This window comes from Rhinopithecus roxellana, chromosome 3 (assembly GCF_007565055.1).
Source record: "Rhinopithecus roxellana isolate Shanxi Qingling chromosome 3, ASM756505v1, whole genome shotgun sequence".
Lineage (NCBI taxonomy): Eukaryota > Metazoa > Chordata > Mammalia > Primates > Cercopithecidae > Rhinopithecus > Rhinopithecus roxellana.
The window spans coordinates 166,377,491-166,390,294 of NC_044551.1; the positions used below are offsets into that span (position 1 = coordinate 166,377,491).

Sequence of the window (12,804 nt, forward strand, 5' to 3'; positions counted from 1 at the left end):
CAACTTTCACTGAACTCACCGTGGCCTTTCCTTCCCTTCTAGGCAAAGTTCTGCTACACCAGTCTGGTGCTTGGCAAACCACCTTTCTGCTGTGCAGAGCTCTCAGCTAAGGACTGGGCCACGGGCGTTTAATCTACCTTGGGAGGTGTTTGGAGCAGTCAATGCAACACAGCGTGTGGACCACTCAGAGAAGTGCCAAGGCTGAGCACATGCAGGGCCATCACACCGGCAGAGCAGCTCCACCAACTGGTCACACTCCTGCACGCCTAACCATGCTCGCCCTCACTATGGCTGTGGGCTCTCACTGTGGAAGGTGCTCCATGGACACCCAGGAGGCCTCAGAAAGACACACCTGGGGCAAGTGGGGCCTTGAAAAGAAGTTCCCCACTCACGTGATAAAAACACACATAAATGCAGAACAGGCCCGCCACACATAGGGTGGGTGGGTGGTGCACCGGGACAGAAAGCAGGTAACACGTGGACAGTGAAACATGAAAAGCACAAGTATACCGAACTTCAACAAGTCCTTTATTCCTATGAGAAATACTTTGGGATACAGAATGAGAAACAAACGTGAAAGGAACAAATCCAGCAATAATGAAATTCAGTGCCCTCCCCTTTCCTATGTCCCACACATGCCATAAACTAGAGTGAGCGGAAGAGCGCTGTGGGAAGAGAGGCTCTGTGGGAGGAAGGTGAGTTGCTCTCACAGCTCTGCAGCCTCTTGGTGCCGTTTAAGAACCTGGCAAATATAAAAGGATGCAGAATTATTAAAGGTCACAGACAGAAACTCTCTTCTGCTAGCTGGGGCTGGCAGCAGTCACCGTCTCTATAGGCCCTCCGTTGCAGTGGAGCCTCAGACATCTGCAGTGCCAGCCCCCCGCTTTAGCTCCCAAAGTGGCATGGAAACATATGTTCATCCATCCACGCTGCAGCACTCCACTTCTGAAAAAGTACTTCTAACTACTAAAAACTCCTATGACTAACCTTTAAGAGGTCTAAATAAGACGAGGTGACCAGCTCCTCAGTTTCTAAGATCTGCTGGCTAACATCCAAAGGAGAATCAGCTGTGATCACTAAGCCGAGGAGGGGGCCCCTCCGCCATGCCAACTGCCACCTGTCCACAGTAAACAGTGTGACAGAAGAGGAAAAAGAAAGGTCATGTGGCAAGAAGCAGGCAATCCCTGAGAGGCTGGACAGTTCTCGATAGAAAGCCCCACCTGAGCTTGTGAATTGTTAAGATGGACAGGAAGGTGTCCAGGCCCATCTCCCTCCCTCACGGAAGTGGGGAAGAGGCAGTGGGCAGGTATGACAGTAGAGGCTGTGGGGCGGTACTTGGAGGGTGATGGCTTTGAAAGACAGGTTTAAAAACTGGACTGGGAAATACGAGTGTGACGAGATGCCGGCGAGTGGAGACAGAACACTGGAAGGAGCAGCCAGCCGACAGAACGAGACCCTAAGGAAGGGAGAGAGCAGGCACGCAGCGGCGCGGGGAGGAGCGGCATGGACCACAGCAGACGGCCTCTCCAGCCTGAGTGCCTGGGTCAGCAGGCTGAGGAATTCCACCCATTGCTTCCTCTGGGAAGTCGATGGTGAAGGGGTCCTCTGTGAGTGGAGAGTAAGCGTGTGAGTTAAGGTGCTGAAGTAGAGTGAACACACCTGCAGGTGCTGCTGTGACGAACGTGGGACGCCAGCCAGGTCGGGGCAGGGCTCTGCGCAGCGGCAGGCCCGGCGGGGAGACTGTGTCTGCCAAGTCAGTTCAGTCCCGTGGGAGGATGGTGAGGGAGCAGAACCGCTTAGCAACATGAGGTACAGAGAGCCACAGCAGGTGACACCAACTCTGGCTTCAAAGACACTAGGGGCGGGGAGGCGTCCCAAGGCAGAAGGAATTCTGCAAGCGGCAGGTTGGTGAGAGCGAAGGCGCAGCTCTGCCGAGTGGCATCTGCTGGGGAGAGGCTTGAAGAGGCGCATAGCCATCCTCAGCTCAGTGGTTCTCATCTGGAGGCAGCTTTGGTTGTCACAACTGTGTGTGGGTGGGTGCTACTGACACCTAGTGGGTAGAGGCCAAGGACACTGCAATGCCCACACCCCCAAACAACGACAATGGTCCCAAATGTCGACCGTGCCAAGGTGGAGAAATGTTGCTCTAGGTTAAAGACTGTCACAAGTACTGCTTGATGTATAAAGTTAATTTGTATTACACCTGATAATTGCACAGTCGCTACATGGCAGTGAGATGGGGTGCTGTGCTGAGCAGGCTGTGTGGAGCAGTCTAGGGAAAGTTACAGCTTGGTGACGCAGGGGTTGTCAGAGGAACAAACAGCCGCTCAGTTCCACAGCAACAGGGAAAACTCTACACTCAGCCAGGGCAGTAAGCACGGATAGTAACACAATGACCCAGTACTGAAAGACAGCCGAGTGACAGTACCATAGAGGGTGCAATGAAAGAAGTATGCCAAAAATTCTAACACTCATAAGCAGACCACAAACACAAACCAATTCTACGGTGGCAGGTGCAGCTGCAGAAATGGTTCAGATCAAGCATGGCCTGGACCTTGCTGGAGAGCGTGGCCTTGCAGCATCAGAATCGGGCAGGAACTTATAAGTGCATACGCCTGGCCTCCACTCGGGATGTTTCTGAAAGCCTCCCAATGACTCCAATGCACAGTCAGGTCTGGAAAGCAGTGAACTAAATTTTAAGAAGAGGGACAGACGTCAGGCTCACGCCTGTGATCCCAGCATGTTAGAATGCTAGGGTGGGAGGATTACTTGAGGCCAGGAGTTCACAGCAGTCTGGGCCACATAGTGAGACCCCAACTCTACAAAAAATAAAAATTATACAAAAGGAAAAAGATAACTCCAAATGAAACTGTGAAAAGTCAACACTGAAGGGATGAAGATAATGGGATTAAGCTCCCAGAATAACCTACTTCAGGCCGAGCCTCCCCTGAGGACCCCTCATTTTAGTAATGCCCATGAATGGTTTTGGAGGCCCTCATTTTTAGGTACCATACGGTTCTAGAGGATCCGGGGCTGAAATAGCAAGACAGAATTTGGAGTGCCTTGGCTTCTCCTGGTCATTCCAGTGTTGAAGCAGGCAAGTGTGGACGACGCCTCCCTGTGTCCCGCTGGCCCTCCTTCTGATTTGCACTTGCGTGTGCATTTCCTTTAGCCTCACGTTTAGACCATCAATGACTGCATGTGAAGGAAGACTGGTTGTTCCATAGTTTAATTTTCTACAGGACAGCCTACATTTAGTTTTATAGATTTTCCTTTATATATAAACTAGAATGACTTGACTTCTAGAATCTTGGATTTCTGTTTCAGTATATGTAATTCTTCTTCAGTTTGTTTTTTTTTTTTTAAAAAAACGGATTTTCCTAGACACAAAATAGATACTTTGTAAGTAAAATAAGACCGGTAGCCTCATGGAGATAACAACTCACAATTATTTTATTAATTCACATGCTCCATATTACAAGGCTGGAGTTGTGTGGCTGTCTTTTAAATAGATGGGAGAAGAGGCAAACTATTTGGTTTTAGGCTTCTTGGCAGGTGATTTCCTATTTATCCAACTGACACTCAGAACTGTTTATCTTAGTTTCATACTCCCCAGCTCGAGAGGAGCCATGGGAGAAACCAACATGGGCACCCAGGCGCAGGCGAATCTTCTCCTCACGGAGGGAGGCTTGGGTCCTATGTGGGGAGCACGACATTAAAGGCAGGCCTTGACACAGCTCTGCCATTTCTGAATGTGCAGCCCTGGAACCTGCTACTGGCTCACCATCCTTCACTGCACAACGGGGAAAAAACACCCTCTTAGGACTGCTGAGAGAATTTAGGAGAAGATGAGTACAGTCTGCTCAGAGCAGAGCACCTGAATCACAGCAGGCGCAAAGCAGGTATCAGTTCTCTCCATTTTGCATAATCCAGGTTTAGAAAAATATTTAATCCAAGTCCTTGGAGTTGTTGTACCCAGAGCCAGGTGAGCTCGATGGAAGTCTCACTGAAGGGCCTAGCGACGTAGTCTAAGATGGACAGGAACAAGGGACTGTTTTTGAATCCATGAATCACAAATCAATGCCGAGCACAGTGGCTCACACTTGTAATCCCAACATTCTGAGAGGACAAGGCAGGAGAACTGCTTGAGTCCAGGAGTTCATGTTCAGCTGTGGGCAACATAGCAAGAACCCCATCTTTAAAGAAAACAGGCCGGGTGAGGTGGCTCACGCCTGTAATCCCAGCACTTTGGGAGGCTGAGACTGGCAGATCACCTGAGGTCAGGAGTTCGAGACCAGCCTGGCCAACATGAGGAAACCCTGTCTCTACTAAAAATACAAAAATTAGCGGAGCGTGGTGGTGGGTGCCTGTAATCCCAGCTACTCAGGAGGCTGAGGCAGGAGAATTGCTTGAACCCGGGAGGCGGAGCTTGCAGTGAGCTGAGATTACACCACTGCACTCCAGCCTGGGTGACAGAGCGAGACTCTGATTCAAAAAAAAAAAAGAAAGAAAACAAACATAAAAAGACAAATGAAACCATAGAACAAGAATTCTCAACCTCAACACTCCTAGGCTGTGTCTGGGGAGTCTGGAGGCCGCGTGCCACGTCGCATATTGCCTACACCTAGGAAGGCTATGCAGCCTGCACCTGCTGAGCAGCACCACTCCCTGCCGGCCTCAGCCCCATGGCCAGCAATGCACAGCAGATGTGGCCTCCAGAAAGCCACGGGGTGGGTGGCACTCACAAGCAACGGAGATGCCCACTCTGAAAAGGAGGCATATAAAGCACATTAATATCATTCTTTTTCAAACAAATGAAGTTAACATACTTGCAGGGGAGAATTCGGACGACATCATTCTGCTTATAGCTCTCTATGCAGACTGCGCAATGATCAAAGTCTGGGTCAGTTTCCTAAAATGAAAAGTACAGAAACAAAAGTCACATGCTGCAAGTACACACATGGCTGGGATGCAATTCAGCTCAGAATCTTTCTGGGGCTACTATGGTAAGCAAGTGTTATAAAGTGAAAAATGATTAAAATTAATTTGTTTTTATTTGCCTAACTATATCGGCCCAAATTATGTCTAAGCCAATCTATTTTGTTTTTAAAATTATAACAATCTGTATTAATTCTGTTTATGATATGTCTTACAAAAATGAAGTCGTAACTCTAATTTTTTCAAGGTTAGAATCAGCTTGGACCATCATGATCTCCCTGTCCCTCACTGCCCCTGTATGACTTATTGGTCTGAAGAGGTTTCACTGCTACGTTTGACAGTCTGGAAGCTCACCAGGATGCCCACTTAAAGACACACTGAAGTACAGACAGGAAAGACGGTGAGTCGAGTTCCAGTAGACTGCTGTCTAGAAACCCACCCCAAGACTGGGAGCTATGAATCTGGTCACAGATTTGGGATGGAGAAGAGTCATTGGCTCAATTCAATACTTAGTATTCATCAAGAGTAAGAAAGAGTCAGCCAGGTATTTAGACACCAAATGAATTGAATTCCTTCCTCCTAGGACTGAGAAGGGGTTTTGCAAAAGTTGTCATAAAACAAAACATGCCAGGAACCTAAGCCAGGAAAACAGACTATCTGCCATGTCATTGTCACTTGGACTGAAACTCAGTGGACAACTCTTGCCAGGCCTAACAGGTACAAACTAAGATGAATTGGCTTTAATGATTAAAGGAAATAACTGTGCTGGCCTGGGATACAATGTAAGATGGGTAGGTTAAATCCGCTCCAGGGAATTTCATCCTAATGTCGCAGCTGAGGCTACCAGGCCAAGAACACATTTACACTGTTACACTGGTTACCACTCCTCTGCCACTGAAATGCAAGCTGTTTTGATGCTACTTATATTTTCTTGAGTGATTTCCCCCCTTTTCTGTTTCCTTGGTGCACAATAAAGTTCACTAAGAATGTCTCCACCTTCTGAAGTTGTTTCAAAGGCAACTAGATATGGTGGTATCAAGGCAATGGGAATACAATGGGTAAAGTCCAAGAAACTGGTAAAACTTAGGAAGACAGAGAATCATATGAAATTATTCTTCCAGGCACAACTCTGTGCTTAAACATTAGAATTGGGTGTGGGGCAGGAGACAGTTTTGGTTTTATGCCTTTTGAGATTCCATTTTCCCATTCTAGAAAACCTTGAACACTCTGAATGTAGGGGCAGCACTAAGGTGCAGCTGTGTCCTTCTAGTGGAGAAGCAGGGCTCTACTGTAACTAGAGCTCTGAGAGGGGGATGTCAGTCAGAGGTCTCCACCACAGCAGCCTGACACTGCCTCTCTCCCTGGTCCTCCAAGCCACCAGCGATGACCCTGACACACTCTGACACTGCCTCTCTCCCTGGTCCTCCAAGCCACCAGCGATGACCCTGACACACTTTGCTCTTCTTTCAAACTGCTCAACCCATTGTAAAGAGAGCCCTTTTTTAGGTGAAACTCCCTAGAAACACAGGTCTTCAATTCTCCATGTAATTAGTGAAAAAATAAAACAACAAGAGACACAGCAAAGTCCCAGGAAGTATAGGAAGAAAACACACATCTTCTGGCTTTTTAACGCACAAATGGTCCCACTAGAATTCTCTGAAAATGTATGCTAGGTTTAGCAGAAGAAAACTCTGTAGGAAAACACAGCTAGAGTTACTGTAAGAAAGTAGTTTAAAATAAAGCATTAGGGGCCGGGTGCGGTGGCTCAAGCCTGTAATCCCAGCACTTTGGGAGGCCGAGACGGGCGGATCACGAGGTCAGGAGATCAAGACCATCCTGGCTAATACGGTGAAACCCCGTCTCTACTAAAAAATACAAAAAAAAAAACTAGCCGGGCGAGGTGGCGGGCACCTGTAGTCCCAGCTACTCGGGAGGCTGAGGCAGGAGAATGGCGTAAACCCGGGAGGCGGAGCTTGCAGTGAGCTGAGATCTGGCCACTGCACTCCAGCCTGGGCGACAGACCGAGACACCGTCTCAAAAAAATAAATAAATAAAATAAAATAAAATAAAGCATTAGGTAGTATAGTTGGGAGAAAATCTAACAAATGAAATGTAAACAATTAGGGTGTGTCCTCTCCCACCAAACAAAAACAAAACTGTTTGATTATTTTTACAGTGCTAAAGTTAGTTCATTACTGTACCTTGTCACCCTTCTTTACTGTCCTGGTTGTCAATTTACTGATGGCTTTCTTAGCTGCATCTCCAAGACGACGCTGTGAAAATTGCAAATGAAAACAGATATTAAGTGTAAGATCTCTCAATGACGTACTTTATTTCTAAGCAATTAAAAGAATAAAGTCTCCATTTTACTACATTCCTCTCCATGTCCTACATATAAGAGAATGATAAAAAAAATTTTTTTAAATAGAAAAACTGGTGGCTGTGCCACAGATTCAGCATTCTGGTTGAATAACAAAAAGTGTTAGAGCATCCCGTTAGGTCAAACTCCCTAGAAATATAGGTCTTCAATTCTCTAGCAGTAAAAAAGTCAGGTGTCACAATTGCTGCATTTTGTGTTGAATAAACATTTGAAATATCACAGCATTATCAAACCTACTTCTTGTACACTCCAGAGCCACTCCTGCTGCTCTAACGGCTTTTGGATTCTGCTCAAGGAATGATCACCATCAGGTGTGTAAATGCTGTCTTAGAAAAGGGGAACCCTGATTGCTCCTTGAAATTGCTTATCACATCATCAAGCGTGAAGAGAAGGAACGCGTCACAGCTCTACTTCTGGCTCTGCTATACTATCCTCTGTCATCCTAGGAAGGTGTATTTACCTTCCAGGGTTGAGCTGTTTTCATTATCTCTAAGGTGAAGTCAGAGAATCTCCAGGGCTGGATTTATGCAACATTCTCCCAGATACTGCTAGCACTGCTTGGCACCAACAACCCAAAGATGAAGAGATGGTGATCCCTACCCTTGAAAAGCTCACTGAACTGGGAACAGTTACATTAATGGTGAATCCTCAAGCATGCCCAGGGCCAGGTGGCAGCGCAGAGGAGGTGACTAGGAGGGGTGGGGCGAGAGGCAGGGGAGGAACATCAAGGAAGGTCTTGAGAAGTCGAGGCCCGGGTTAAGACTGGGAAGGGGTGAGACGGGAAAGGCATAGGGTTAGGAGGTGGTTCCGGGTGTAGGGATAGGAGGAGGTTCCAGGCAAAGTCATAATCTGGTAAAGATAAACAGGTGTAAAGAACAGGTATGTGAAGAAAACTAAGGAGAGCATCTGCTTTCCTGTTCAAATTAGAAAAGCTTTGTGAATCAGAGGGCCCTAGAACATTCACACTGGGACAAAGGGCACAAACCGAAACTGTCCCTGGCACATTAAGGAGATGGTCACTCTAGACACATCCGTGCCCTACACTGCGGGAAAAGGCAGATGCTGCTCCTCACGGAGCGAGGCGGAGACCAAAACAAGACACCTTAAGAATGTTAAAAACCCATACAAACATGTAAGAAAAAAGGTAGGGGAAAGTTTTAAATACACAAAAGAACAGAGAATAATTTTTTTTTTTTTTTTGAGGCGGAGTCTCGCTCTGTCGCCCGGACTGGAGTGCAGTGGCCAGATCTCAGCTCACTGCAAGCTCCGCCTCCCGGGTTTACGCCATTCTCCTGCCTCAGCCTCCCGAGTAGCTGGGACTACAGGCGCCCGCCACCTCGCCCGGCTAGTTTTTGTATTTTCAGTAGAGACGGGGTTTCACCGTGTTAGCCAGGATGGTCTCGATCTCCTGACCTCGTGATCCGCCCGTCTCGGCCTCCCAAAGTGCTGGGATTACAGGCTTGAGCCACCGCGCCCGGCCCAGAGAATAATTTAATAAAGCCTTCCCTATGTACCTAGCATCCGGCTTCCATTACCAGAATTTTACTTCTATTTTTCATCTGTTTCCCCTCTTTATTGTGTTAGATGATTCTAAAGCATATCACAAGCATCACATCATTTCAGCCATAAAATTCTCACTAAGCACCTCTAATAGATACGGGCTTTTGTTAGATGCCATTATCTTTCCTAACAAAAGTAACAATGATTAATCAACATTATCCAATACTTACACTATACTACAAGTTCCCTAGGTGTTTACAGAATGTCTTTAAGTAGCTGGCTTGTTTGAATCGTGATATAAAATCCACACACTGCGTGTGGCTGCTCTGTCTTCAAAGCCTAATCTATGAGTCCCCTCTATCATGCTGATTTTAAACCGCCTATGGAGACAGAACTGACGTAAAATAGACTGCATATATTTAAAATCTACACCTTGACATATATTTAAAGTTACAGTTTGAAGTTGCATATGAAATCTACACTTTTGTTTTCACGACCTATGAAAACCTAGCTACAATCAAGACAGTGCATCGATCACATCCCCAAATTTCTTTGTGCCCCTTCCTAATTCCCTCCTCCCGCCACCCCATCCCTCCATGATCTACTTTTTGCTATAGCAGCTTGCAACTTCAGGAATTTTATATAAATGGAATAGATACAGTATGTACCATTGTGTGTAGGCTTCTTTCACTCAGCATGATTATCTTGAGATTAATCCACCTTGGTGCATGTTTCAACAGTTAACTCCTTTCTAATGTTATCTAGTATCCCACTGAAGAGATGGCCCACAATATCCTTTCACCTGTTCATGGGACATCTGCACTGGTCCAGTTTTTGGCTGTACTGAAAAGCTGACAACAACATTCTTTAGTTGTATGAAGACTGTACAATTCTTTGCATGGACATATGCTTTCTTTTTTCCTGAGGTAAACACAACAAGCAGAAAGATGGGCTCACCTGACAGGTGTCTGACTTTTATTTAAGAGACTGCCGAAGTATTTTCCAAACTGAGCATACTATTTTACATTTGCACCAGCAATGTGCAACTATAATAGTTCCTCCACATTCTCACCAACACTTGGTACGGTGAGTTTTTGTGGGGTTTTTTTGTTGGTTTTTTTTTTTTTTTTTTTTTTCCGAGACAAAGTCTTGCTCTGTCTCCCAGATTGGAGTACAGTGGTGCAAACACGGCTCACTGCAGCCTCGACCTCTGGGGCTCACTCAGGTGATTCTCCTGCTTCAGCCTCCTGAATAGCAGGAACTACAGGGGTGCACCACCATGCCCAACTAATTTTTTTATTTTTATTTTTGTAGAGACGAGGTCTCACTATGCTGCCGATGCTGGTATCAAGCTTCTTGGCTCAAGCAATCCTCTCGCTCTGGCTTCCCAAAATGCCGAGATTACAGGTGTGAGCCACAGCACCCAGCCTCCTTACAGTTTTAATTTGCATTTCCCTATTGTAACGATGTTGACCATCTTTTCCTGTACTTATTGGCCATATGTACATTGTTTCTGGTGAAGTGTCCGTTCAATTTTTTTGCCTGTATTTCTGAGTTGTTTTCTATTATTGACTTTTGAGAGAACATTACATATACCAGATAAAAATCCTTTTGCATGTATTTTCCCTCACTTTATGGCAATTTCGATGAAGTCAATCATTTTTTCATTTGGTAGATTGTGCTCTGGTATCATATTAAGGAATCTTTGCCTATTTCAGGGTTACAAAGACATCTCCCTGTTTTCTCTTCTAGAAGTTTTATGGTTTTATACGTTGTATTTAGGGTTCTGACTCATTCTGTGTATTCTGTCAGGTACAGATGAATTTTTTTTTTTTTTTTTTTTTTGCATATGGACATACAATTGGTCTAGAATCATTTGCTGAAAAGGTTGTCCATTCTCCACAGAATCACCTTTCCAAATCTGTCAAAAATCAATTGTACATAAATGTGTGGGTCTATGTGCGGACACCACGCATCTATTTACCATTAAGGAAAAACAATCCTGTCCTGATTTCTGAAGCTTTGTAATAGGTCTAAAATTAGGTGGTGTTAACCATCCTACATTTACTTTCTATTCTAACATCCTTGTGGTTTTTCTTGAGATTTTGCCCTCCCATATGAACTTTAGGATCAGCTTGTCCATCTCTATGATAAAAGACATCAGGGATTTACAATGAGATTGTGCTGAATGTATACATCCACTTGGGGAGAACGGCATCTTAATAACATTAAGTTTTCCACTCAACACTGTGTATGTGTCTCTCTACCTACTTAGCTCTCTACCTACTTAGTTGATTAATTTCTCTCAGCAATAGTTAGTTTTCAGTATATAGGGCATATGGCATATTTTGTCAGATTTACTGTTAAGAATTTCCTATTTGTTGATGCTATGGAAAATGGGATTTCTTAAAATTTAACTTTCTTAGAGATGCGGTCTTGTTATGTTGCCCAGGCTGGACTCAAACTCCTGGGTTCAAATAATCTTCCTACCTCAGCCTTACAAGTAGCTGGGACTACAGGTGTGCACCATCTGCTTGATGACAATGCATTTTTAAAAACCAATTCTTCATTACTCATATATAGAAATAAAATTCTTTTATATTGATCTTGTATCATGGAACCTTGTTAAATCTGTTGGTCTTTTTCATAGATTACAACATATTTTCTACACGAAATTTCTACAGAAAATAATGTTGTCTGTAAATGAAGGCAGCTTACTTCTACATTTCCACAATGGATGCCTTTTACTTCTTTTCCTTTTTATTTACTGTGCTGACTGCTGACTAGAATCTAAAGAACAACGCAGAAACAGAAGTGACCAGAGGACACATTCTTCTCTTGTTCCTGATGTTAGAAAAAAGAATTTAGTTGTTCACCATTATATATAATGGTAGCTGTCAGTTTTTCATAGATGCCCCTAATAGTTTGAGGAAAGTTTTAAAATCAGGAATCGATGTTGGACTTTGGCAAATATCTTTTCTCCATCTATTGAGATCATACAGTTTTAACTTTTTCGGCCTGCTAATATGGTAATAATACATTAATTTTTGAATGTTAAATGAAACTTACATTCCTGGAGTAAACACCACCTAGTCATGATGAATTTATACATATTGTTGAATATAATTTGCTAAATTTTTGTTTAGAATTTTTGCATCTAAGTTCAAGAGGGGAACTGGTCTGTAGTTTTGTTTTGTAGTATTTCTGTCTAGTTTTGGTATTAGGAATGATACTGGTGCCATACAATGAAATTGGAGGTATTCCTGCCTTTTCCACTTTCTGTATAAGTTAAGCATTTGAAATCAAAATCTGAAATGCTCCAAAGTATGAAACACTGTCAGTGCCAACAAGAAACTCAATGGAAATGCTCACTACAGCATTCTGAATTTCAGAATTCTGGATTTTGTATGCTGAAATGGTAAGTATAATGCAAATATTCCAGAATCTGAAAAACTTCTGGTCCAAAGCATTTTGGATAAAGGGTATTCAACCTACAGTTTGCTTGATATTGTTATCACAGCTGCCCCATGAACAACATGGAAGCACCCATCTCCATCAAGTCATCTCCTATTAATTACTCTGGTGTAGTATCCATTTGTTCTTGAATTTCTCCAACATCCTTATCTTGAAACCCTTTACCCCCTGACTTTTTTTTTTTTTGTCATATCCACAATCTGCATCATGATTTCCTTGACTGGCTCTATCACAAATCCTGTGAACTGATGTACAATGCCTGAACACAGTTTTCTCCCATAGAAATCTTTTGTTTAGACTTTCATGGCACTTCCTATAATAATAATGACATCTTCAACGGTGCAATCTTTCCAGACTTTCATGATGTTTTATCTGGATTCTATTCTATAGCATTAAATGCTTTACGCAGCATACTGTGTGTACTAAGCCGTATGGGTCCTTATGACCCCCTGCTCTAGAGGCTGAATTCGAGGCATGTCTGGGGTCGAGAAGACCTCTCTGAAGCCTTCAGT

General features: G+C 44.3%; 1 protein-coding gene across 2 annotated transcripts in view; it reads right to left on the bottom strand.

Annotated features, from left to right (window-relative positions):
• RNF130 (ring finger protein 130) overlaps nt 1-12,804 on the bottom strand; it is a 109,932-nt gene that overhangs the window by 16,621 nt on the left and 80,507 nt on the right. For both annotated transcript variants that reach the window (XM_010380962.2, XM_030926863.1), the window contains exons 4-5: nt 7,140-7,211; nt 4,830-4,912 (exon numbers count right to left, since the gene is read on the bottom strand). In XM_010380962.2, the coding sequence (XP_010379264.2) occupies nt 4,830-4,912; nt 7,140-7,211 (155 nt within the window). The remainder of the gene's footprint in view (nt 1-4,829; nt 4,913-7,139; nt 7,212-12,804) is intronic.